The sequence below is a fragment of the Eublepharis macularius genome, chromosome 2 (assembly GCF_028583425.1).
Source record: "Eublepharis macularius isolate TG4126 chromosome 2, MPM_Emac_v1.0, whole genome shotgun sequence".
In the NCBI taxonomy this organism is placed as follows: Eukaryota; Metazoa; Chordata; class Lepidosauria; order Squamata; family Eublepharidae; genus Eublepharis; species Eublepharis macularius.
In genome coordinates, this window is record NC_072791.1 from 78,332,027 (window position 1) to 78,358,395 (window position 26,369).

Consider the following 26,369-nt stretch of genomic DNA (forward strand, 5'->3'; position numbering starts at 1 on the left):
ATGTTTCTTTTGGATGATTTAGATTATTGTGTTTATATTTTATATATGACTTAGATGACTATAGTAGTGGATGATTGTAAAAAATAATAATAAAAATATGATCATAGGTTACAATCCTTCCCAAGTTGTCTTAACACCTCTCTGCACATATAAAACTGGTCTATTAGGGAAATTTTGACAAAGGAAGGCAGTCAAACAAGCAATTCCTCTTCTTATACATCTGAAGTGATGTAGAAAGTATTAGGTGCCTTGCTGGTTATGTACACTAAGCTCTGAAAAAACTGGAAGTTTCCCAGCGTATTCTATTTTAAAAAGGGGTGAAAAGATACGGAGGAGTAACACCATTTTTTTAATTGGGAAGCATGCGCTCATAGAAAGATTCTTTTAGTCTCTCTAGGTCAGTCACTAGAGGGCAGCATTGTTTCTCTTTTTGTTGTTATGAAACAGTCTTGTGTAAGACTATTAGATTTATTATAGTTACATAAAGCTTATGGACTAAAATCCCCTTCAAGAGCCAGTTTGGTGTAGTGGTTAAGAGTAGCAGGACTCTAATATGGAGAAAAGGCGCTTCATTCCCCACTCCTCCACTTGAAGCCAGCTGGGTGACCTTGAGTCAGTCACAGCTTCTAGGAGCTCTCTCAGCCCCACCCATCTCACAGCGTGATTGTTGTGGGGATAATAACAACATAGTTTGTAAACCACTCTGAGTGGTCATTAAGTTGTCCTGAAGAGCAGTATATAAATCAAATGTTGTTGTTGTTGTTGTTGCTGTTATTATTATTCATGAAGTGTATCCTCCACTACGCATTTGATGAAGTGGGCTTTGGTCCACAAAAACTTATGGCATAATAGCCTTGAAAGGACCACAAAGCTCTTTGTTGTTTTTCTGCTATCCTGCACTGAGATTTAAAAATGGTATGAGAGAAGAATGGTTTGTCATGCTTTGTATACACAACACTTTTGTCCTGCCATCATCTCACATTTGCGGGCTTTACAAAAATGATACAGAAACCTACAAAAGCTATTTACTAGAGGCAAAGGACAGATGATAGCAATCCTCCATTGCCTCCCCCAAATTGTTTCCACCTCTCTCCACTTATCTATGTTCCCATCCCATTCACAAACACACACACTACTGATTACAAAACTTTTCTCCATGTAGATTACCACACACAAGGAGAGGTTCTTAAAATTTGGGAGAGCATTCAAAAATACCTCACCTGCAGTGTGAAGCATTACTGTCCTAAATTCTGCCACTTTCAGGTATGCCAGCATGGTGTACTTGTTAGAATGTCAGATAAGGATTTAAGAGACCCAGATTCGAATCCCCACTCTGCCACTTAAGCTCGCTGGCAACCTTTGGCCTCACACTTTCTCTCAATTAAACCTACGTCACAGATCCAGAGGAATTAGCCGTGTTAGTCTGTAGTAGCAAAATGAAAAAGAGTCCAGTAGCACCTTTAAGACTAACCAACTTTATTGTAGCATAAGCTTTCGAGAATCACAGTTCTCTTCGTCAGATGCATGATGAAGCATCTGCATCTGTCTAAGAGAACTGTGATTCTCGAAAGCTTATGCTACAATAAAGTCGGTTAGTCTTAAAGGTGCTACTGGACTCTTTTTGATTATGCTACCTGGCTGTCCTGGAGGATACAATGGAAGAAGGGAGAATGATACTGTAAAGCCACTTTGGGCCCCCAAGGGGGAGAAAGTGAGGTATAACTATCCAAACAAAAATAAATTCTGTCTAGTCAGAAATAAATTCTGTCTCATTCTGGATAACAAGTACGTTGTCTTTTAGTCTGGTCAAAATACTAACTCTAATTAAACCAAGGACTTGGCCTTACCTGTGTGCTCAGGAGGGATCTCTGAGCCATGGAAAAGCACAAACCTTTTGTCCTCCATCTCATATAAACTTGTTGTATTTTTCCCATGATTCTGTGCAGCAAGTTGTGTGGGACCCATTATGGCTTCCTCAGTGGGATTCACATTCTTTTCATCTCTGAAACATGGTTATTGCTCATCTCATCTCAGCACTGCAGTGCAGCCTTGTCACCAAATGAAGAAGCCTTTGGAGGAAAACAAAAGCATAAAAAACACAATACAGTTCCTGAAGGTACTAGGAACCTTTTTTACACACACCAGTTCCACAAGGGTGTTAGCCCATACTGCCACTTTCTCCCATGGTTTGTTTCCTCAGAATTGTCATCTCTTCCCCTTTTAAAGCCAATCTCCCTCTCACACAATTTTGCCTGTCTCCAGCTTCTCTCTATCCACTTCCCCCTCTTTATTTTTTCAGTTTTACCTTCATTGGAGACTCTGATGCGTCACTTTACACTTACCCATGTTGAATTTCATTTGCCACACAGTTGTCCACTTACCCAGTTAGAGATAGCTATCTATAGCACATCACAATCTGCCTTGGTTTTCACCATGCTGAATAATTTGGTATCATCTGCAAACTTGGCTATTACACTGCTCTCCCCTAGTTCCAGATAATTAAATAGCACCAGTCTTCAACACCAATCCTTGTGGGACCCCACTGCTCACTTCCCTCTATTGTGACAACTGGCTCTCTGCTTCCTGCCATTTAACTAACTCTTAATCCATAAGAGAACCCATCCTCTCATCCCACAACGGCTAAACTTACTCAGGAGTATTTGGTGAGGAATAGAGATGGTCATGAACCAGGAAAATTCTGAACCGTGTGGTTCGTCGAGTTTCATGAACCACGAACTTTCATGAACTTGCCCCAGTTCACGAACTGGTTTGTTTGGTTCATGAAAACGTCACTTCCAGGTCAGCAAAAGGTTTGCAGAGAGCCCATCCACTCATTGCCTAGGAAACTGATTGATTGGCTCCAGGCTGTCTGCAGTGATGAACTGAAATACGAATCAAATGAACCAGGCTAAAATTCGTCACGGTTTATGAGAAATGAGCTCCCACGAACTGCCAGTCCGCGAACCACAAACCAGCCCAGTTTGTGACAAACTTCGGTTCATATTTTGGTTAGTGCCCGCCTTTAGGGAAGGAACTTGTCAAAAGCATAGCCAGCAAGTCTCAAGCGAGAACATGAGCATGTTTGGGAGGGTGGAATTACTTTCTGCTGAGGCAAAGTAGGAGTTCTGTTCATTCACCCCCACTCCCTGATCTCTACTAATTGCAGTACCTAAAGTAACAGAATTGGGGGTGGGCTTCCTTCCCTCTCTCTTTCTCTTTTTTCTCCTATATCATCTGTGGGTGGCAACACTGCAGCAGTGAAATGCAAAAAATTTATAAGTGAAGTTTATTCTTGAACAACCCTGTGACATAGGTTAGGCTGAGAGTGTGCAACTGGTACAAGGAGTGTGCAACTGGTACGCTTACTAACCACTACACAACACTTGTTCTTACCACACTAGAAAGCATATGGCAAGAGGGGCCTTAAGTCCTCTGTCCTGCATGATTTTTCCGACCTGAAATAGTCCTGGGAAGCCAATATTTGCCTCTCTGTGGAAACTTACATATATTAATAGACTGCACATAAGTTTTCCCAATAGGACAAATAGCAATTCCCCAAGGCTGTCTCAGGTGGGAGACTTAATATCCCCAACCACAATGATCCCAATCCAAATCTGAACACAAATTTTGCAGTACACATCTCATCAAACAGAATCTAGGGAGCAACCAACTCTTCGGGTACTATGGAATTCTAGTTGGGCTTTAAGGTGCCACTGGACCTGAATCTTGCTTTACCATAGTAGAAAGTTGCTGTTAATCAGAAAAGGCAATAGCCTGTTCACAAGTTACACTGAAAGTACGTACTATTTGCATATACATGCATATACCTGTTTCAAGAAAGAGTCAACAAGTGTTCACTTTACAAATGAAAGAAGGAATAAATGTGGGTTTTCCATCACACATTCAGCTGTACCTGCATTGAATGCAACATGAGAGCTATGTTTAAAGAATAATAAAATGTACACTGTACATGCATTCACTCTAACTTATGAACAGGGTTAATACTGCCCTTGATAGGCTGATACGGCAGCTTCACATGTTCATTTCTTATTAGTATTTAACTCTTCCATTCCTGTATGGGTTTAACAATCAAAACGAACTCCTGCACTGTTATTAGCCCTTGTGGGAGCTGACAACAAAACGGAACTGTCAGTTTCAATTATTTTATATATTAATTATTAAACAATATAAAATTATCATCATCATCATCATCAACTATTATAAAATATTTATATTCAGCCTTTCCCCTGCGAATCATGGCAGTTTAAAATTCCAAATTAAAAACATGCAAAAATATGTCCCTGTCCTCCAAGCAAATTCTTGTAGCTTAAACCCATTCAAAGTCCTTGCAAATGAAATGGCTTTCCACTGCCTCCCGAAGACTTCTAAAGATAATCCCCCCCGACTTCCTCAGAGAGCCTGTTATACAAGATGGAAGCCACTATAGAGAAGGAATGAGTTTTAGCAGATGCTAAGTGGGCCATCATAAGAAAGGGAACTTGAAGGTGAAACCATGCAGGGCTGGAAGGGTTAAATCATTTCTCTAACCATACCATGGCTCTGTTTCATGGCAGTTTTAAAAGCCAGTAATGGATGGCCCAGCAACATGTCAGTTTTGGCACTTAACTAAAGTGATCATATTTAAAGCATTTTAAGTTAATGTAGTTGCAAATATGGTGCCTTAAGTGCGCCAACTAAAAACTTGGCTTTCACTGCCTTTGTCAATTGTTAATCTCAGAGTCAAAGGGAAACCCTACAACAGGAACAAACAGCAGAGCCCAAAAGACAATAAATGTCAGTGAAAGGCTAAGGGAAGCATCTATTCTTTGGGCCATGGCCATGTCTCAGATCAGGAGCCAAATACTTCGAAGAGGTGTTGGCAACAGCCCTGCCTGGAAATAGCTGAACAACTCAGAGAGCAAAGGTCTCCAGTTCTTTCTGCTGCCTCAATCAAAAGGTGTAATTACCAAACCAGCTGGGTGAGACAGTAGACAAAACCACTATGACCACTAACCAGTTATGGGCAGATGCAGTCCTCACTAAAAAAAGGCATCCCCACAAAACAAAGACTCTGCCCTTCCTCCTTCATTGAGGGTTATATGACTTTGCTCTCATTCTCTCACAGATTCTTCTCTCAGGGCAAAACTACAAACGATATGCATTATGCAGAACTTCCCTCTTCCTTTTTACTGTAACAAAACCCAGTGGCAAAACCTGAAATCTTAAGCAGAGCACCACAGAAAACAGAGCAGGAAGAGGGGCTGCTTAAACCTTTCACACGGAGCTGTTTTTACACATGCACACTTTTTGTCCACACAGGGAAAAAGTCACATGTCCAGGGTTTTTTGGTTTACCCCCCACCTATAGGGAGTAAGGGGAAGGCGATTTTGAGTTTACAATGACAATGGCGAAAGGGAAAGAGTGAAGGAACTCCTCCTTTGCCATTCTTCCCATTCTCCATAACATCCTGGCACAAATGCTTTTCATTTTTAAAAACACATACGCATACACACTAGGGATGTAAAACATAAAATATTAATTAAACAATAACTCATTTTTACCCTTTACAAAGATGTAAATGTTTTCCAAGCCTGGAAAATAGGCAAAGGGATACCTGTGCATTCCAGAATTGTCTGTGCCTGCAAAACGTATGTTTTCCTAGGCTGGCCTCACTGTTAATTATCTCTGCACAAGACTGACGCTAGAATACGCTAGTATTTTTTGCCAAAAATCAACAGAATTTGCCAAACTATACCAAGTTTCTGAAGGAATCATAGTACGACTTCCTCTTCAACTGCGTTTTGAAACTATCTTCCAGGGATCCAAAGATACTTGTCAGGAGTTCTTCCATGCCTGTGCCACCAATCTTTGCCTACAGAACACTACAGTACTGGAATGCTGTGTGTGTTTCTGGACACTCTATTCAGGTGGAGTCACAGTGAAATCTAGCAAGGATAGCCAAGGTCCTACAGGAACTCAGAGCCAAGCGACAAGTGCCGAATTACACTTGCCTGGCAAGTGAGCAGACTCTGCCAGGACACCCTGGCAAGGAGTAGCATTCTTCTGGTCAGGAAGACCCTTTCACTGCTGGCTGTCATTGGCGCAGAGAGAGGCATAGAGAGCCTCCCTTCTTGACAGCTCTGCAGGCCTGTTTGATGTGGCCCATTTTATGCATGCTTAGCATTCAGCGTTGCATAATCTGCAAGATCTACACTCATGGTCTACCCCACAAGCTGGCACACGGGGACCCCCGATATGATTCCCATTTGGAACGCTTCTCCCATGCAACTTGCATTCAGTGAACCTCATCCTCTTCTTCAGATTCATCCTCGATGCTCTCGTGATAAACCAGTTCTTCCTTTTTTGGTAACACTTGACTCCGCGACTGTCGCACATCTTTCATGGACTGGTCTGCTGCTTCTGCTGCAATGGCCTCCTCGTAGGCCATTTTGAAGTCTAAATTCTACTTTGCAAAGAGCCGGTGTTGCAGTTTTTCGTCCCAAAGACCGCACACTAGCTGATCACAGAGGGCATCTTCGAGGATGGCGAATTCGCAAAGTTGGGCTAACTTCTGCAAAGCCACGACAAATGTGGAGATCATTTCACCCTTGTAGAAGGCGTGGCGGCTAGCGATCTTTGACAGCTGCGGCAAGAAATGTTCTCTTAGTTTTGCCTCGATGGTGGTGACACCTCTTCCAGCAGGGCGCGGGCAATTTCAAATGTAGAGCGGCTGCAGGCACTGAGGAAGGCAGCTTTCTCCCGTGCAGCACAGGTGACTTCATTTTCAATGAGGTAAAATTGGAAACATGAGACGTAGGAGTCCCAGTCCTCAGTGGCAGCATTGAATTGTTCAAACTGGTCTTGGCAGCCATGCAGTCTGTTGCTCTGGTGCGAACGAGCGCAACAGAGGCGACAATGCCTCACCAGTAAATGATTCAGTTTATGGCGGCAGAGGCAACAATTCCTCACCAGTAAGTGATTCAGCTTGCACACTGCGGGACTACCTACCCACTTCCAGCTTGGGGCGTTGCGGGGCTGCCTACCCGCCTTCAGCTCTTTTAGCCTTTGTTGCCACGGGGCTCTCTACCTGCTTTGTATCCCATCCTCGTCATCAGTATTATGTATTGAGACCAGAGGTTCAAAGCAACATCTTTATTGAGCGGGAACAGACAGACCAAGGAACATGCTCAACGGGAGCCAAATATATACACATAAGCCATGCACCCTTTTATGTAACAACCAATGAAAACACATAACTAGAGTCCTTAAATTTGCATTAACTATACACATAATAATATATTTACAAGATTGTGATTGGTCTTTATTCAAGAGGACCGGTTGGCTGCTGCCAACAAGAAACCACCACTAGGATTGGAAACTTTAGGAGCCTAGCGTTTATTGAAACTAGCCCAATACATAACATTAATACACACAGAGATAGCATATCTTTGCTAATAATTTTTCTTGATGATAACTGAGGAGTAATTGAGTTGCACTCCCTACCATCAACTTCTGGCTTGTAAATGTTTTCATAGATAGGGGTTCCTTAGGGTTGCCAGCTCCAGGCTGGTGAATTCTTGGATGTGGAGCCTAGAGAGGGTTGGGTTTGAGGAGGGCAAGACTTCATCAGGGTATAATGTCATAGAGTTCACTCTCCAAACCCACCATTTTCTCCAGGGAAACTGATCTTAGTGGCCTGGTGATCAGTTGTAATTCTGGGGATCTCCAGCCAACACCTGGAGGCTGGCAACCCTAGATTCCTCAGGATATGAAACATTAATTTAGGAGTTTAATCTGCCTTGAGTTTCAGTGAGAAAGGCGGACCATAAACAAAAAAAATAAGTAGGTTGGGAAGCACTAGCTCAGACAGAGATAGTTTCAGATCATCTAAAGCTCAAAGTCAATCTTCTCAAGATTTCAGCTCTAGTGATCAGCATCACCTCCATCCCTGGATCCAGGGCTAAAGTACCTGTTGGGATTTTTAAGGAGTTGGGTTCATGTCCAGAATGGCTATTAAAAAATAAAGGATAGCCCAAAACTAGGTGGAAAATGGCTTGGAGGGGGAGGCAGGAGCACTTCCTCTCCCCACAGTGGACTCTATGTTTTAAAAGCTGTATGGCTGCAGGGAATCCAGACCCAACTCATTAAAAACTGGAATGTGTAGTTTGGCCCTCACTTTCAGTTTGTTCGCTTGACCACTATATCAATCAATTCCTATGTTACCCAAGACACAGGAGTGGTGCCAGGGTTTTTGGTATATGAGGCCGGCAGGCCAGGCACATGCACGCACACACACCAGCCTGCATGATGACGTAACGTGTGACATCATCATGGGTGCATGCACGAGCCGGCCCAATTGCTGCGGCGGGCAACTGGGACTGGGCGCAGGTGGCCTCCCAGCTTTCCTGCTCGGTTGCCCTGCACTGCCCCAGACGCCTGCACACAGCTGCTGCGCCTGGCTGAGGGCGTGTGTTGGCAGCGGCGGCAGCGTGAGGCAGGAGGGCTGGGAGGCTGCAGCTTTGTGGCACACGTTCCCGTCCCCAGCGCCTCCTCTGGCACCCACTCCGGTGCCCTGCACCCTGAGGCAACCACCTACCTGGCCTCAATGGGCGTGCCGGCCCTCCCAAGACATTACAAAAGATTTTTAGGCTACAGCAGAAAGAATGTTGTCATTACACTGGATATTAAATATTCAAGTTTATTGACTGTGACATTCTTCCAGCATTTCTTCCCAAGACAGCCTGGGAGCAGCACAGAGAAGAAGAACCAAAAACAAAAAAGCAACAGCAGTCCATAAGAGCAAATGGCTAGAAGTCAATTGGTATATTCAGAGGTCTGTGAGGGGTACAGTAAATCAAGCTCACTCTTTCAAAAACTATTTCCTTGATGCTATGCATCAGACTCTTTCCTTCCTTGTTTTTCTACAGTACAATGCTAAACAAAGTTATATCCTTCTAACCTCATTGACTTCAATTAACTTAGGGGGACTGTACTGTTAGGCTTCCAAATGGGAAGAAGTATTTTTTCCCCCTCAATTCTACTTGTATTTTGCAGTCTCACTTGGAATCTTAAGTCACAACTGCTCTGTTCTGATATACATATTATCAAAAAGATGTGACAATGAAAGGACAAGGCTGCATGATAGCCCACACAACCACACGCATTTTCTTGACACACGACAGGCTGGTGCCACAGTGACCTTTCGCTCTGGTCAATTCCTCCAATTTTTTTATGCCACCCTGCAAAATTTTCACACACTTCCTAAAAGGCTTCCTCACTTCCTCTGAGGATCTGTCACAGGGAAGTTAAATGTTCTCTCAGCACTCTCGCGCAATTGTTCCTCTTGCTTTTTCCAGTACCCCTTTTTCTCAGGGTCCTTTGAGAAAGAACAGAACTAACCCACCCCTCCTTTGCCACATCACTATTCACAAGTAGCAATGCACTTTTTCACCTTTATGAAACAAATTTGGGGTCAAATGTTAGCTGGGAAAAGATTAGGAGTTAGAGATCTTCTGGTATTAAATATTTCTTTTTGCACTTCTGATGGCCAACTTCCCAAAAATGATTACATAGGTGAAAGAACATCCCTTTCCCTTGCAATTACTCCTACCCACCTCTCTGAACACATCACTCAGCTAAGAAGGGTGTTTTGCAAGGCAGCGAGGAGGGGACAACTGCATGAGAAAGGGTCCAAAGAAACCAACATTTGCAGAGACACCTTATGTACAGCAGAATCCGACAATTCCAACAGTTGACTCTGTAGCATACACCACAGCTTTCCCACTTTTTTATCCAGCCTCCTTGGAATGGCTTTCCCCATCACCCTTGTAGCATAGCACTCTTGGCTAAAATTGTAGTATGACATTGGCTAAAATGCAACTATTGCAAGGCAGGAATTGCAGAAAGCAGAGCAGAGCCATGGAAGTTGCCTCTAAATCTTTAGGTTTGAAGGAGCTACAACAGATCATGATCACAATAAATTATGGATAGCCATTGAATGAGACAAATTACAGAATCGGTTGGACCAGCAGAAAAGACTGTGAAAGGTAACAGCAGTGCCCATCCATTTCCACCTTCCTCTTCCCCAGCGACCATAAGTCCTAAAAATCTAGCAAACCCTTGGAACAAATATGGGGCATGGCTACAGTAAGCAAGGGCAAAACGGGGTGAGATTGCCTCCTCCTCACTCTTCTCTTGCCTGCTTGCTTTTATTTATTATCCAAAGATCCAACCTCTATTAAAATCCTGACATGTCTCATGAAGAAGAAACTTCTTCTAAAAGGTTTAATTCTTAAAAGCTTTCCATTTTACATTTCTTAGATTTTAGAGTTCAGCTTTGAGAATTAACATTACATTGCCAACTTAGATTCATTCATTGAATTTTTTTTAAAATGGTGGTTCCTACATTATGGCTCCTATTATCCTTATCTACAAATTATCCCCCCCTTTTTTTTAATGAGGAAAAGTGGCATTCTTGGGGGTGGTGTACCAGGTACATGAAACAGCCAACACATAACTGTGTTGCTTATGACACAGCAATTAATAACTGCCTTCCATAGCTGCAAGCCATCCCACACTATTGCAAATGGACAGGTGGCACTGGCCATAATTTAAAGCAGCCACCACTTTGTGGCTACTTCCTGTCATAAACCCTGAAAATATGATGCGACTTCTCACATATAGGCTGTATGGTTAAAGAGATGCAAAACAAAATCTTTCATTAGTGCAAAGTTATAAAACAGACTCTATGACTTTAAATGCATCAGAGTTTTAACAAAGAGTGCATGGATGGTTCCCCGTTGCTACTGTGCACTCAGAGGCATTTGTGGTGCAGCATCCACACTAGGCCATTGCTTCATAAGGGCTTTTTGACAGCTTTTTAAAAAATCAGTACCAGGTGTATCAATATAATGTTACAGTGATATACTTTGAAAAGCCAACAAGAAGCCTGCAAGCAATGAGAGGGGGGGCGGGGAGTGAATTGAGAGAAAATAGTGCCAAATGTGAGTGGGGAAATTAAAAATCTTATATTCCACATGTGGGCTAACCCAATCTGACCAATTTCTGAAAACACTGGATCAAAGCAGGTTCCAGAGACATCAGAGCAAAGGTGGGTAAAGTGTGGAAGGTAATGGAAGGGGAAGGGGAAGAGGATGATGTTGTGTGGATGCTCAAAAAAACCTGGTTGCTGTTTGAAAGCCAGGCCAGATCATATAATCTGTATGAAAGCAGACTGAATCGTTTACACAAAAGTAGCTGGAGAGGCAGCAGGACATAAAAAGCTATTTAAAGAGCGGAAACTTCAAGGTTACAAAGAGATTATTTAAAGGAGGAAAAGGGAGTATAGTTAGGAAGAACTGGATGTGATTAAGAAAATAACATTTTTGTTTATTTCCTAACAGTTTTACAGTGCAATCTTATTGACAGTTATTTCCAGCTTTATTGTTAGGGCCAAACTTTTCAGAACCATAGGAAAATCCTGCCTTTGGGAACAACTGGCATACAAATCTTCTCAATTCCTGAAGCAGAGTAGTCACTAACACTATCAAAGACGTTCTGCCATCTGGAACCAAAACCCTCGCACATCACAGACAGTGCAATCCTAAGAAAAGCTACTCGAGTCTAAGTTAATGGGCTTAGACCAGAGCAACTCACAGTTAGTTAAGTAAAGAAGGTCAGTGCCTAAAGGATGTTGGTCAGATTGGGACTCAGTTGTAAAGGGTATCAGTTGCATCTGCCTTTTCCAAGAACATACCCCACTCACCTCTGGTTATGCATTATAGTGCCTTGCTAGCACAAATATCTAACAAAGAAGCAAAGTTTGAATCTTATTTAGATTTGGGAAGAAACGGAGGACAAAGAAAGTGCCTTAGAGAGCAATACTGCTAAACAACTGCAACCCTCAACTCACAGAATATGGTGGGCTAGAAATCAAAATACTAAGAAAGGATCATCAGTCCTAAAGGCTTTATACCCCAAGTCCTTCCATTTTTGTAGGTGTTTTTCAGAATACAAAATCCTGCTTGTTCCCCACCAAATTAGTCACAGGAGACTCACAAGACATAAAAAGTATCTTGGTGTCAGAAAAGATATCTTCCCAATTCCACAGCAAACACAATTTTCATCCTGCACTTTCCACACAAATAATCCAGAAATGCCCCCCACCCCCCACCCCTGCAATCCTATTCTCCTTACCTGGCCCTGCTGTTTTGAGTGTTTTGTTCTTTCTATCTCACTGTGCCAATGGCTGTCTCTCTTTTGCTTGCTGTCCCCCACATCAGCCACCTACTGACTGGGGGGGGGGGAGGGCTTACCAGTTCACAGCAACACAAGAAGCAAAAGAGAGAAGTCTGGGAGTGCTGTGAGATACAAGCAAATCCCAGAATGTGCAGTGCTCCCTCCTCTCCCTGCCTGCAGGATGCACTTGGTCCTTCAATTGAGGGAAAGAGAAAGAAGAAGAGGTTATTCCAGTTCATCCTTCTGGCATTTTCCCCTCACACTGCTTGCTCAAATAGCAGCTCTCTGAGGTGCTACAATCTTTGGAGATGAAGGGTTTACCTGCTTGGGGAGCAAAAGAGAGGGTGAAGTCAGGGGCCTGATACCGCTACAAATGCCGGCATGAAGATTTTCAACAAAATAATTTCACCTTTCTTGCCACACAGGTTCCTCAGTGCCCTGAAAGGAACTGGCCAAGTATTACACTGGCCACTTGGCCAGTCTCTGTAGCTAAACTTGTCTACTCCTTTAAAAGGACACCTGTGTTTTTAATGTAGGGAAAGCAGGCCCAACCACAGAATTCCTGAAAGAAGGATATTTGGACCTACACAGGTACAAAATACACTTGAAGGTCAGGTGCTTTTAGTTGTGCTCGCAGCCAGGTTCCTTAACTCCTTACTATTCCCCTTCTTTAGTTCTTCTTGACAGTGAGGGAACCTTTACACATACATGAAAACACACACTTGCTCTCCATTTCCCTCCATCCCTGTGTGCTCTTAAAGTCTTCTTCTTCCATTTCTTTTAGTCTTACTAGTTCCTAATACTCTACTGTGCCATACACTATCTCCACCAAGCTCTTAAGCTCTCTGGTCCTATTTATGCAACCCATCCAGGGTAGAGTGCTTAAATCAATTACAATCAGCTGCTTCAGAAAAAGGTACTTCAAGAAATTACTAGCAAAACTTGAGGGTGTTACTATTTTTATAAATGCTGACCTTACAAGTGCTTGTTTCAGTTTTAAAATGATCTCTAGCTGTTGTTTTTCAAAATAAAAATGTAACTGCAACTCTGGAAATTTAAGAACACCTGACATTGTCAAATAAATTGTGTAACTCAAGAGTTTTTGCTGATTGTTTCCCTTTTCTCAAAATGACTCCATCCCACCCCTCTCTCAAATACAAGTCCCCCCAAGAGACTGTTCACTGCTTGGGTGGTTAATGGAAGAGCACAGAGAAGGGTCTGCAACTTCTGAAGCCAAACTGCAATAACCCTGGGATCTTGGCTCTAACTGCAGTTCAGTGCTAGCTTTGACTTTACCATCGCACCGACCTTCAGAAGGACAGCAGGAAACACAAGCACGACTTTGACTTTGTCAGGGGATTCAAACAGGAAATATCAAATTCGCGTTCTTCCCAAGAGGGAAAAGCTGAGGAAATTTTTAAAGAATGCATGAGTGGTCCTTTTCTCTTCCCATCCTCAGCAAAGTGTCATGGAATAAGTTGATGGGGCAGCTAACGCTCAGGGACAGATTCAGTCAGAGAAAACTCCAAGGAAGCCTATCTAATAAAAGTTAAAAACAATCAAACTTCAACAGTGACCCATGCCAACTTAAGTTACATGATGACTGAGGTCTAGTCTAAACATCACAGGTATCATGGGGACTCCTGTATTTTCATGTGACATAACAGTAATAAAAGCAATGTGCCATCAACGTGAACAAGACTTATGGTGATCCCAGACAAGAGAGGAGCAGTGGAGGTTATCCGTTGCCTTCCTCTGCATAGCAATCCCAGTTTTCCTTGGTGGTCTCCCAGCCAAGCAGGGCTTTTTTTCAGGGGGAACGAGGGGGAACGGAGTTCCGGAACCTCTTGAAAACGGTCACATGGCGGCGCGGAGGGCAATCTCAACTCCCCTCTGTCTGGAGATCAGGGGGCGGGGCCACCAGCCATATGACCATTTTCTCTGAGGGCAACCCACTGAGTTCCACCACCTCATTCCCAGAAAAAAAGCCCTGCAGCCAAGTATTAACCATGACCAACCCCGCTTTGTTTCCAAGCTCTGGCAAGATTGGGTTATTCTGGGCTATTAGTCTTGTGGCATAATTGTTCATTTATAATCCTTACTGCATGCATTTGGGGTGTTGGGTTGGTACCTTGCTATCTCGAACCCATCACCTCAGCAATTCCATAAGGGTTTCCCATGATCTTTTTGGTCTGTCACATTCTGAAGGTTTGTATTACACTCCCAGGAAAGGAGGTTTTCAGGATCAGCTAGCCATAGAATTTGGATTCGAACCTGTCTGAAAGAACAGGGCCTATCCAGCAGTCTGTGTCTATAGCTCTTCTTTTAAAGTACTGGCTTCTACCGTTTCTTGTGGGAAGCTTACAATGACTTATGGGAGAAAATACTTTCAGAGCACCAGGAGGTTTTTTACTCCTTTACACTATACAGTACAGATTACCATTTGCAACAATCAACAATCATGGCCAGTACTCTTGCCAGACATCACATCACCAGCCACAAACATCATAATAGCTGCACTTATATACCACTCTTCTAGACCAATCAGTGACTCAGCCAGAGCGGTGAACAAGTTAGTGTTATTATTATCCCCACAATACAGCTAGGGAGCTGGGGCTGAGAGGAGTGGCTTACCCACCTACTAAGGCCACCTACTGAAACTGGTAAGTATATACATGGTAAGTATAGCGTTCATACCAGCCTGTAGCTGCTTACCGGTAGAATTTTTCTTAAAAGTTGATTTCCTTTTCTAGACAGAGATCAGGATTGGGCCTATAGCTTCTTAAAAGTGCACACAACAGAATTTTTTTATTTCAGCCACTGACGGTTAACACAAAAATGCATATGCAGTCTCCTAGTTATCACAGGCAAAGCTAACTGTTGCAATTCCTATCTTCAAGATTTATTTATTTATTTATTTATTTATTTATTTATTTATTTATTTATTTATTTATTATATTTTTAACCTGCCCTCCCTGCAAGTGGGCTCAGGGCGAGGTACAACATTGATTAAAATACAACATAAAAACAGCAATCAATAAAACCATTCCAAGACGGGGCAGTCCTGCACTCCTGCCCATCAGCATACAAACAGGGGAGGTAGCAGCAGACCAATAGAATACTGTACCCCTTTTCGGGGCAGCCAGCAGTGGACTCTCCATAACCCCTCATAGAGGGAGACCGGTGGAAGGCTCGGCAATGATGGACTATAATTAGCCTCCACCATATGTCTGGTAGAACATCTCTGCCTTACAGGCCCGCCTAAATGATACAAGATAGATTGTTTGCTGCCGATGTACAAACTTCAGAAGAGAGTTTCATTTGTTCCACAAGCTAATAAAAAACAATAAGAATCCACTGAAAATCACACTGCAGGTGATTTCAAACCTGGTATTAACTGCTACCCTTAACTCCGCTACAATAAACTGAAGGGGGGAGGGAAGATACGAGAGAACAAGGTGACACAGATAATTCCTGACAGTCATATGTTCATGCACTCTTCACTGATGCCAAATGCTCAGTAAATTTCTGATAAACGAAAAAATATCCACAATATCGTATTCTTTCTAAGAAACACATTGTATGAACATAATAAACTGTGTTATATTATCAGATCATCGGTCTCCATAGCTCCATTGTCTACTGTGTCAGCTCATCAGGGTGTCAAGCATAGAAAGGTCTTTCCCAAAATCTGTCCCCCAAAGCCATTTAACTGGATGTGCCAGCACTTAAATCTACAGACTTTATGTATGCTGAACAGTATTGGGCCACAGCTTTCCAAATATTAAAATATTATCATGACTGCAGGCCATCAATGTGCTGTATATGTCATAGTGCAAAGAGCAAAGTCGGGCACAGTATCTCCACTCTTCACAAAGGGTTAATGCATATGAAGGTTCCTGATGTACAGCAGGAGGCCAAGCTAGATGGGTTTCTGCCAAACCCTCATTCTCCATTTGTGAATCTGACAAGCTTACACCTAACTGTAGTAACCAGACTCAGTCAACTCATGAAAATTTGACTGTACACTGAAGAAATGTGCAAGTAAAAAGAACATTCTGGCTGCTGGGATTCATAAGAGAATTGAAATAATTAGGGGTTAAAATGAAGATAAATATTAAAAGAGGGCCATCCATACCAGAGACCATGGGTAGGGAGCCATAAAAGAATGCATGCAAACATCCACGCAGCAGAAGATAGAATTCCTTCTGCGGCATGGGTCCAAACGTCAGGCTGAACTTTCTGCAGACTTTGCCCTGCCAAATCTCATTCCCTTCTCCCATCTGACATCATTACAAAACAACCTGCTGGAAAACAGTCCTGCAAGTCAGGCAGAGTCCCCTTGGCTCCAAGTCAACCAGTGACATGGCTGTACTCAGGACACACCCACCAGATGAGAAACAAGAGCCTTGAATTTCTCCCAGATAACTTCAAACATTCAGAATGTCCCTGTGTTCTTTCCCAAACCATGTCCTGACTAGAATCTTGTGTTAGCCAGAAAACTCCCAATACGGTTTAGAACAACTTGTTTTCTTGCTGTGGCTTCAATCTGAGGTCACTGGGCCTCACATATCCCACTGGTTATCTAGATCAATGGAAATCAAAATCATGTACATTGCATAACTGTCATTTATTCTGACAAAAAATAAAATCTGCAACATTCTGTGAGCAAGTTTCACTTAATTTTTCCATTTGAATTTTGTGTAACTTTGGATAGATAATGAACTGGACTTGGACCACTACAATACATATTATCACATTGGTATGAGAGTGGCCCAGATGATCTGTACATGCAGCTAATTAGATAATGAAGTGTCAAAAACCTCTTAATAGAGATTTCTCTATGACCCAGTAAAATCTGATGAAACAGAAGCGGGAAAGGAATGAATAGATGTAGAACATTGTTGGATCAGACGAAAGTTCCATCTATTCAACATTCATTCTATCATAGCTATCCCTGTGATTCCGGGAAATTTACAGAAGTACATGAAAACATCACCCTTCTCTAGTATCAGGTATTCATAGTGGTTTCATTTACCTATCAGGGTGAATAGTAATTAACAGACCCTCCATTAATTTGACGAGTGCTTTTTAAAACCATCTTAGCCAGCAGTCACCACTGCATCTTGTGACAAAGAACTTTATAAACTAATGCTGCGTTGTGTAAAGAAGTTGTTTGTTTTGTACATCCTGATCCTGTACCTGCCACTAATCAATCTCATTGGGTGACTCTGAATTGTCTAATTATGAAGAAGAAACTTTTTTCTTGATCTTCCACATCATTCATGATTGTCCAAAGTCAAGGCTGGCCTTGGAGCCCCCTTGGGAAGTGGGCATCCAAGGGGCATTCCCAACAACCCTTCCCTCCAGGGCCACAAGCTCCTATCCGATGAAGGTGGGGGATGCAGAGAAGCCAGGTGCAGGAGGAATGGTGGCAAGGGCAGTTGGGTGGCTCAGAAACCTTCAGGGACAGCTGTTCCTCAGTCACAGAACCCAGGACACCACCTGACAGCAGCACAGGCTGGGTGGACACCCCTCCCCCTCCCCGGCTGAGGGGAACACAAAGGAGGCAGAGGTGCAAGGTCCCCAGGGATGCTGCCACAGTAAACGGTCCAGCAGCAGCCAGGACAATGAGGCTGGGTGGCCTTTTGGCCCAGGAGCAGGCGCTGGCCAGAAGGGGGCACAGCAAGCCAGAAATGGGGGCAAAGGAGCCAGTGGAGGCAGTGAGCCATCCCGACAAGCCCCAGCTGGAGCCAGGGCAGGAACCCAGACAGATGTGACTGCCTAGGGCAGTCCAGACAGTGGCTCAGCTGCTGGGGGTGGGGTCGAGAGGAGGGGGCTGGAAATGGTAAAAGGTTAAAGCCAGAGAGTCCTTAACAAGCCATGGAGGAGAGGATTGTAGCTGGTGAGGATGCAGAGGCCAGAATCTATCCAAGAGAGGATGAGGGGAACCTGTGTGGTGCTACAACCTGCCCAGCTCTCTTTCTGAGGTTTGGGACTTCCCCCGGCAGACCCAGTGGGAGGGCGACCACAATGGCCAACAGCGTAGGAAGAGCAGTAGTGGAGGTGGAGCGCCACAATGTGGTGGAGAATGCAGGCAGTTGTCCCACAGTAGGCTGCCTGCTCCCACGGCTTCCAGCCCCTCTGGGGTAGAGCCCCAGCTGCCCCCTCCTAAAGACCCCCACACTCTTAGCACCAGTGGCAGTAGCCACCCCCCAGCTGACAGCCCTGGAGCAGAATCCCATACCCAGAGATGCCATCACTATGGACTTAACCCGGTTCAGCCAATGGCTGGTCAAACAGCAGGAGCAGTTGGTGATCTCTGCAGCAGGGGGGCTCCCACAGCAGGTGTAGGAAATGCCCAAGCAGGCAGGGTCCCCAGCGGAGGACAGACTCCAGTGTTCAGTTTACAAAGCTGGGGGCCAAAGACAACGTTGATGCCTACTTAGAGGCCTTCAAGAGGACTGCAGAGGCAGCCCGCTGGCCCCAGGATCAATGGGCCAGCAGTCCCTTTCTGACAGAGGACGCCCTGGCCACACTGCAGGCCCTCTCTAAGGAAGATGGAGCGGACTATAAGAAACAGAAAGGTTGTGATAGACTTGTACAAAATAACATCAGAAACATACTGCCAGAAATTCCAAGCCATGATGAATAAGAAGGGGGATCGCCCTCCGACTCCAGGATGCAGCTTACTGTTGGCTAAAGCCCATCAGCAAAGGGGGAAATAGATAGTGGAATGGATGGTCTTGGAATAGCTGGTGCAGGTTCTCCCTCCCCAGGCACTCTACTGGGTCATGTGCAGTAAGCCAGTCGACCTCAAGGAGGCTACAACCTTGCTGGAGAATTTCCTAGCAACTTCGTCCCAGGAAATCCCCCAAAGGACCCCACAGAGGTTGAGGATGTCCGGCGTTTCCAGCCGAGGAGGTGAAGAAGATTCCAGAGTAGGGAGGGCCTACTAAAGCCATAGGGGGGGGGGGTTGGCACCTAGAATTCCGTGCCTGGGTGCCCCAGCCTGGGGTCCCCTGGGACTGTGCCTCCCCTAGCCCTCTACACCCATGGCCATGGCTGAGGGGCTGCTTGCACACAGAGGAAAATGGGGTCTGGCCCATGTTTCACCTGCAGCCATGAACTTCGCGGATTGTAATGGACTTTGTGAGGCTTTACCTGTGGATGCCTCACGGCATCCGTTATATACTCATGCTGATGGATTATGCCACCCAGTACCCTGAACCATTCTGCTGCAGACCATGCCGTCGATGGGGGTCACTCACACTTTGATGAGCTTCTTTAACCAGGTGGGACTGCCCCTCGAAATCCTTACCAACTGCAGGACCCCTTTCATGGTCACACTCACAAAGCACCTCTGCCGTATGCTAGGCATCCACCAGTTATTCACTTCCATCCACCCCCCCCAAACTGACTGGCTAGTGGAAAGATTTAATCAGACTTTTCAATCCATGCTCTGGAAGATCATTCATTAAAAGCCCGGCCAATGGGACCTCTTATTGTTCACGATTCAAGAAACACCACAGGCCTCCATAGGGTATACCCCTTTCAAGCTTCTATATGGATGCAAACCGAGAGGCAGCCTGGACATCATAGAAGGCCGGTGGGGCTCCCTGGGGTCAAAGGCTGGAGTACCTGCTCCTGAGTACATCCAGCAGCTCAAGGAACAGCTTGAACAAGCCCTCAAGGAGGCCCAGCAGAAACTCCAAGGAGCCCAGAAGGCCCAACAGGCAGAATGCAATAGGAAACCCACACTCACAAGCTGAAAGAAGGCGACAGGATGCTGGTGAACTGGCGTGTCTTCGGACCAGGGTCTGGGAACGCCTAGGAGGGGCCCCTCAGCATCACCAAAGTGATAGGACCTCTTTGGTATGAAGTGCATTGTGGCAGAGGAAGACAATAGACGTGAACAAAATCAAGAAACAGAACGTGCTGACCCTGCATGCCACCTGTCCAAGGACCCTTCAGAATTGCCTGACAGCAAGCTCCCCTGGAAATCAAGCACAAGGGAAGCCCATCCTGGACCCCAACCTAACCCCAATACCACAGAAACAGGTCATGAGCTTGCTGCTGGAGTTCCCTGGGATCTTCTCAAGTAGATTCAGCCCAGACTATGATGCTCTCTCATGCCATCCTGACTCCTCTGGGGCAGGTAGCGTGCTCAGTGTGGTGGCCCATACTTCAGAAATAGTGGGATGTTGTGGCCCAAGAGGTGGACAACATGTGTTGCTTGGTATTTACAAACCATTGTGCAGTGCCTGGAGGAGCCCTGTGGTCCTGGTGCCCAAGCCCAAAAGCAGCACTAGGTTCTGCATCAATTACCATGAGGTGAACAAAGTGTCCCAGTTCAATGCCTACCCCATGTCCCGGACAGAATACCTTATCAACCAGCTGGGGATGGAACGCTAGCTGTTGGCCCGGGATCTTATGAAAGGATATTGGCAGGTGCCGATGTTCCCAGCTAACAAGGAGAAAACAGCCTTTGCCACCCTGCAAGGACTGTTCCAATTCAACATTATGCCCTTTTGTTTCTACGGGGCCATGGCCACATTCCAATGCATAGTAGACCCAATCCTCTTACAATGTCAGGGCTTTGTCCTGGCATATATCAATGACATTATTGTCTATAGCTCAGACTGGGCCTCCCACTCCAGCACCTGAAGGCAGTTCTATGCATGCTAAAGGCAGCCAGCCTGTGGGCCAACCACAGGAAGAGCCGGCTGGGGTTCCAAAAGCTGGAATACCTAAGGTTTCTAGAAGGACATGGACAGCTAAAGCCTCTGTCCAAGAGAGTCATCTCCCTGGAACAAAGCCCCCGACCCCAGACCAAAAAACAGATGAGGCAGGTTTCATGGGATACTATAGCAAGTTTATTCTGCACTTCGCTGGGCAAGCCAGCTACCTCTCAGACTGCCTGCACAAAGGCCAGCTGATGGACTCCCAAATGCCTGTGGCTCTTCCAGGTACATCAGGCTGCACTATCATTGCACCCGATCCTGATGAACCTGGACTTCGACCACCCTTTTATAGTCCACACAGACCCCTGCAAGTCCAGCCTCGGTGCAGTGTTGTCTGAGGTGTGGGGGGGGGGGCAGGAACTTCCCATCCTATCCCTCAACCCCAAGCTCCAGCTGTCTGAAACCAAATAAGCCATAGTGGAGAAAGAGGCATTAGCCATGAAATGGGCTGTAGGTACATTACAATATTACATAACCAACAACCCCTTTCTTCTGGTCATGGACCATGCCCCGCTGATACGGATGAACCCGGTGAAAGACCATAAGGCCCAGGTACTAAGATGATATCTCTCCCTTTTCTCTTTTAGCTTTTCTGTTTGACACCGTCCTGGACATCTGCATGCCAATGTGGATCACCTGTTGTGGATTTTCAAGGACCCACTCCATCACCCATCAACCCCCCATGCTCTGCAACTGATTCCGTCTGAGTGAAGGGGGTAGGCATTGTCACCTTCTTCTTGCCTGATCCCAGCCAGGTGAAGGGGGTGGGCATTGCCACCTGCTCCAGTCCTGAACCCTGCCGGGTGAAGCTGAGGGTGGGCATTACCTCTTGCTCTGTGCCTGATTCAGGCTTGGTGAAGGGGGATGGACATTGCCTCATGCTCCACTCCTGATCCTGGCTGGGTGAAAGGGGAGGGCATTGTCACCTGCTCCTCGCCTGATCCCAGCTGGGTAAAGGGGGGTGGGCATTGCCACCTGCTCTGCTTCTGGTTTCAGCTGAGTGAAGTGGGGGCGAGCATTTCCTCCTGCTTCATGGCTGATCCCACCTGGGTGATGGTGGGGCGAGGGCATTGCCTCTTGCTCCGCTTCTGATCCCAGCTGGGTGAAGGTGGGGGGGCAGGAATTGCCACCTGCTCCACTCCTGAGCGGAATTGCCACCTGCTCCGCTCCTGGGCTTTCCACTGTGGCACACTCTCTGGAGGTCTGGCTGCCTCATCTGGGCTTCCCTCCAAAGCAGTGCCCTCTGGTGGTGCACTAGGGTAGGAAGTAAGTTGTCTTAAATACGCTTTTGCCATTTATATAGTAGGATAAACAACCTGTGTGACCTTGCAGGCCATATTTATTTTTTTAAATAAGCACAGATCCACATTTCATATCTTCAGAAAAAGGAAGCCGGGCTAAGGGAGTTACTATTCAGTAATTTGATGCAAGGCACTGTATTGTACCATTTCTTAATGTGAACACCGTACAATAGCAAAAGGGGACCATGTAGTAACTCTGTTCAATTTTACAGTTATGGGAAATTATTAAAAAATTGTTTCTGAAAATGACTGACGGTATCATCGAACTGCTACCTTCTGTCTAAAAAAGACCCAACCCTTTAATTCAAAGTCCCAACAGCTAGCACCCTTCCCTATTAATAGGAGATGCTCAGCAAATAATTGCACTACAAGAAGGAACCACTCAGGCATAAAAATACCAAAATCCTAATTTGGGGGAAAAAATCTCAACAAAAGGAGAACCTAAACCTTTGCACTTTTTAACTAAACTGTTAAACCTGTAAGGGAACTAAATGGCTAGATCCTCCCTCTCCAAATCCTTCTAATACACATTTGTGAATGGTTCTGATTTGGTTTCGAGTATAGAACTGTGTAAGGAAGAGTAAGAAACATATGATGTAACTTATCTAACTTTAAGTAACATATATTATCTTACATATTTAACATGAGCAGGTAATACTGACATTGTACAGAGCATGTGCTACAGGCCGCAGTGATAGGTGTTTGTACATGCCTGGAAAGGGCAGGAGAGCCAATAGCAGGAAGCAAGCTACCATTTTTTAGCATCAACTTGTCTTCAGTAATACTGAAATGGGGAACGACAACCTATTTGACTTGGTAATATGCAAATTCAACAGGGTCTTTTCACTGGTGGCACCTCATCTACAAATTCCTTCTCTAAAGAGGACCAAATAGCATCTTCTTTTCTCTCCTTTGGACTGATAACTAAAGAGCTTCCTTTTTAGGGAAAATGAGGATGAGGAGACAAAGAATTGCATGTGCAATCAACTCTTTCTGATGCTAATACTTTTGATATTGTTAGAAAACCCCTTTGTTAAAATTTTAATCTAGTTTTGCTATTTAATGGTTTTATTCTGCTTATTACATCTTAATTTCTGTATTGTCTGCCATCTTGGAGGCCTGCAGTTTCCAAGCAGGAAAGTGACATATGGACATTTTAAATAAATAAAATCAAGCATGCTGCCAGCATCTCCTCTGAACACTACTGCCTGCTCCCTTGAGGCACAATCACTTTGAAACTCCAGAGGCATCTATACTGCAGGACATGTATTTATTGTACTATCCCGTACTCTGCATTTGGCTTTTGGCACTCGTGCCCCAAAGGCTGGCCACCAGCAGACAGTATGCTAGAAGGCAAAGACCAAGTTTATAGCTTGTGCCTGCATGTTGACTACTCCTGAATGCAATTCTACCAATATCCTCCATTGCTTAAATATTAATTTCTACTGCACTGTGAATAAGTGCACTATCTGTCTCTTTCCAACTGACAGAAAGATAGTTATTGGGCCAAGGCCATCTAGGGAGTTCATATCTGAGGAGGCATTTGAATCCCCTTTTCCCAGGCTAAAGGAGAGTTGATGTGGTACATCAAATAACTTTGCAGATCCAGGTTTGAGTGGCTCTGGGCAAAAGAACACCACTGCTTGTCCCTCTCTCCTCATATTGCTCAGGCAAAAGGATGACAACTAAACACGGGTGTATTTTTTTTTAGTTCCATGATGACAGATGTGTCACATTGTTTTAATTGTAAACTGTAATTGTAAACTCTACTATAGTAATATGTTCGCATCTCACCTCCTGCCCCAATCTTTTTACAATTAACATCTTTCTGAACACACAACAAAATTATGCAGCTGATTAAGATGTATTCCTGCAACACCTAATTTTCATTTTCCCCATACCCACCCTCCAGCAAAAGGCTAAAGAGGCAAGGGAATGGATTTGCAGCTGTGCTCAGGATGAATTTATTTAGAAGTAAGTATTACAGAATTCACTGTTTCCAAATAAACACACACAGGACTGCAGCCATGTTTACAAGGTTTACTCACAAGGTAAGTATAGCTAGAAATGCAGCCTAGGGCACAAATTCAAGGTTGCATTAATTCCAAAATAACTAATCCAGAATAATATTTGAATACTGATTTTGTACTCACAATAATCAACATAACTTTTCATACATGCCTTGAAAACCACTTTTTACCCGCCCTTCAGCAGATACCGAAAAATGATGGTCACAGCTGCTAAGCAAAAGTAAGCAGTGTTTTTAAAGATGTTCCCTTGGAGGAATCAGTGCCGGAGTTTACCTGCGCTTCCCTCAACAGGACGAACAGGCTGCACCTGGATAGCTTTCCTACCACTTTAGCCCTCATGATTTCCTACGCACAAATACACGTGTATGTTGCTGAGGGCCAAGCTACAAGTGACGAATGACACTTGAACGGCAAGTGTATTTCTCCCTGTTCACTTGCCCTCCACTCAACCCACTTGCCATTCAAGTGTCATTCGTCACTTGTAGCTTGGCCTTCAGCGCCAACAGGTGGTTTTTACTCCGGTACCTCGAATTTGCACGAGAAGGAATTAATGACAAAGGCACAGGGAGAACATACGGCAGCCCCTACGAAGGTCAGCTGCAGACTCCCTAGTGAACGCCGCCAAATGCCCCTGTTGCCCCGGGAGATCGTGCAAGAAAGCGTTACCCTTCAGCAGCAGCAACTCCAGAAATGCCCGCAGCCCGGAAGGGGAGGCGACTTGACCGAGAGGGGCGCTCCACGAGACCCACCTCCTTCAGGCAGGGGTCGGACGGCAGGGGCGCTGAGCTCCCCGCCCCCTGGAAGGCCACGGCGGTCGTGGGAAAGGCTCGAAGCAGCGCGGGTCTGCCAGGCTCAGCCCCGCGGCACTTGGGGGGAGTCGCTGCGCTTGAGTAGCAGTGATGTAATGCGGGCAGCAGCCTCAGAGTCACATGCCTGAACTTTCCCCAACTCCACCCCCCCCCAGTTACCCCCTCCGCGCACACAGACACATTCTCGATTGCCACATCCTGGCATGCCGGGCGGGCCAAACGATTCGAGGGAAGAACAGGCGTCGCCGAGTCAAATCGATGGGTAGCCGAGTGGATCTGCTGTTCTTGTGAATAATAAAACAACACTACTAATAATAGCGATGATGACAGAACTGAGCTGTGGTTACGATTCTTTAAAGTTGCTTTGAGATTCCTTCCAGTTCCATACGATGCTATCAGCAGGATTGGTCCAATATATTCAGAAGTAGTTTGGATCTTATGTATACATATGATGGAGTGGGCTCTGGCTGCAGAAACATATGCTTTAATAAATGTGTCAGTTGCCTTGGCATCACATGACTCTTTGGCTAGTTTGGACCTTTAATGTCTGTGCAGAGCCACCCTCATGAGTGTCACCACTGTGAGCACCCAAGGAGGACCCACTGTGCCCAGAGAAGATGCCCCAACAACCAGGACTGTGAGCAGTGGACAAAGACTGTCAAAGCACCACCAGCAAAAAGGTATCAGGACTTTGCCCTGGACTCTTACGGACTCACAACCTCCAAATCATCACCAAATGAAATCTGCATGCCCCAATATCTGCTCCTTCACCCAGCCCCGCCCCTTGCCCCCCATTAATTGTACTTGCAAGCACTTGGATGTTCAAGGACTTGTGTGTGTGTGTGTGTGCATGTGTATTGGCATTTCCTTTCCTTGACTGTAACGTAAACATTCTCTATTAATAAAATCTATGCAGCAGCCACCCTTGCCACTCGTAGGGATCAGTGATGAGCTAGCCATCTCAGGCTGATTCACAGTCTATCTAAGCAATCTTGTTTAAAGATGAATCCCCTTTGAGTTCTGTGATCCAAAGGCCAATTCCAAAAATAAAGCAGAAGTCCAGTGGCACCTTAAACACTAATAAGTTGCAACATTTATTCCAGTATGAGCTTTTGTGATGCAGAGATCACTTCTTCAGATACACTAGGAAAAATAAACCCCTTTACCTCATCTTTACAGAAAATAACCGAAAGAGAGGGGGGGAGGTGAGGAGTTGAGCAGAGAAAGGCCTAGTACAATCCCATCAAA

General features: G+C 45.0%; 1 protein-coding gene across 6 annotated transcripts in view; it reads right to left on the bottom strand.

Moving 5' to 3' along the window:
• NR1H3 (nuclear receptor subfamily 1 group H member 3) overlaps positions 1-25,204 on the bottom strand; it is a 41,648-nt gene extending 16,444 nt beyond the window's left edge. For 2 of the 6 annotated variants that reach the window (XM_054971499.1, XM_054971494.1), the window contains exons 1-2: positions 24,979-25,204; positions 1,848-2,069 (exon numbers count right to left, since the gene is read on the bottom strand). In XM_054971499.1, coding sequence (XP_054827474.1) covers positions 1,848-1,965 — 118 coding nt within the window. In that variant the 5' untranslated portion in view covers positions 1,966-2,069; positions 24,979-25,204. Of the gene's footprint in view, positions 1-1,847; positions 2,188-12,195; positions 12,282-16,375; positions 16,424-24,978 lie in introns of those variants that run through there. The other 4 variants (XM_054971498.1, XM_054971497.1, XM_054971495.1 and 1 more) reach the window with 4 other exon arrangements.
• Positions 25,205-26,369: the final 1,165 nt, after the last annotated feature.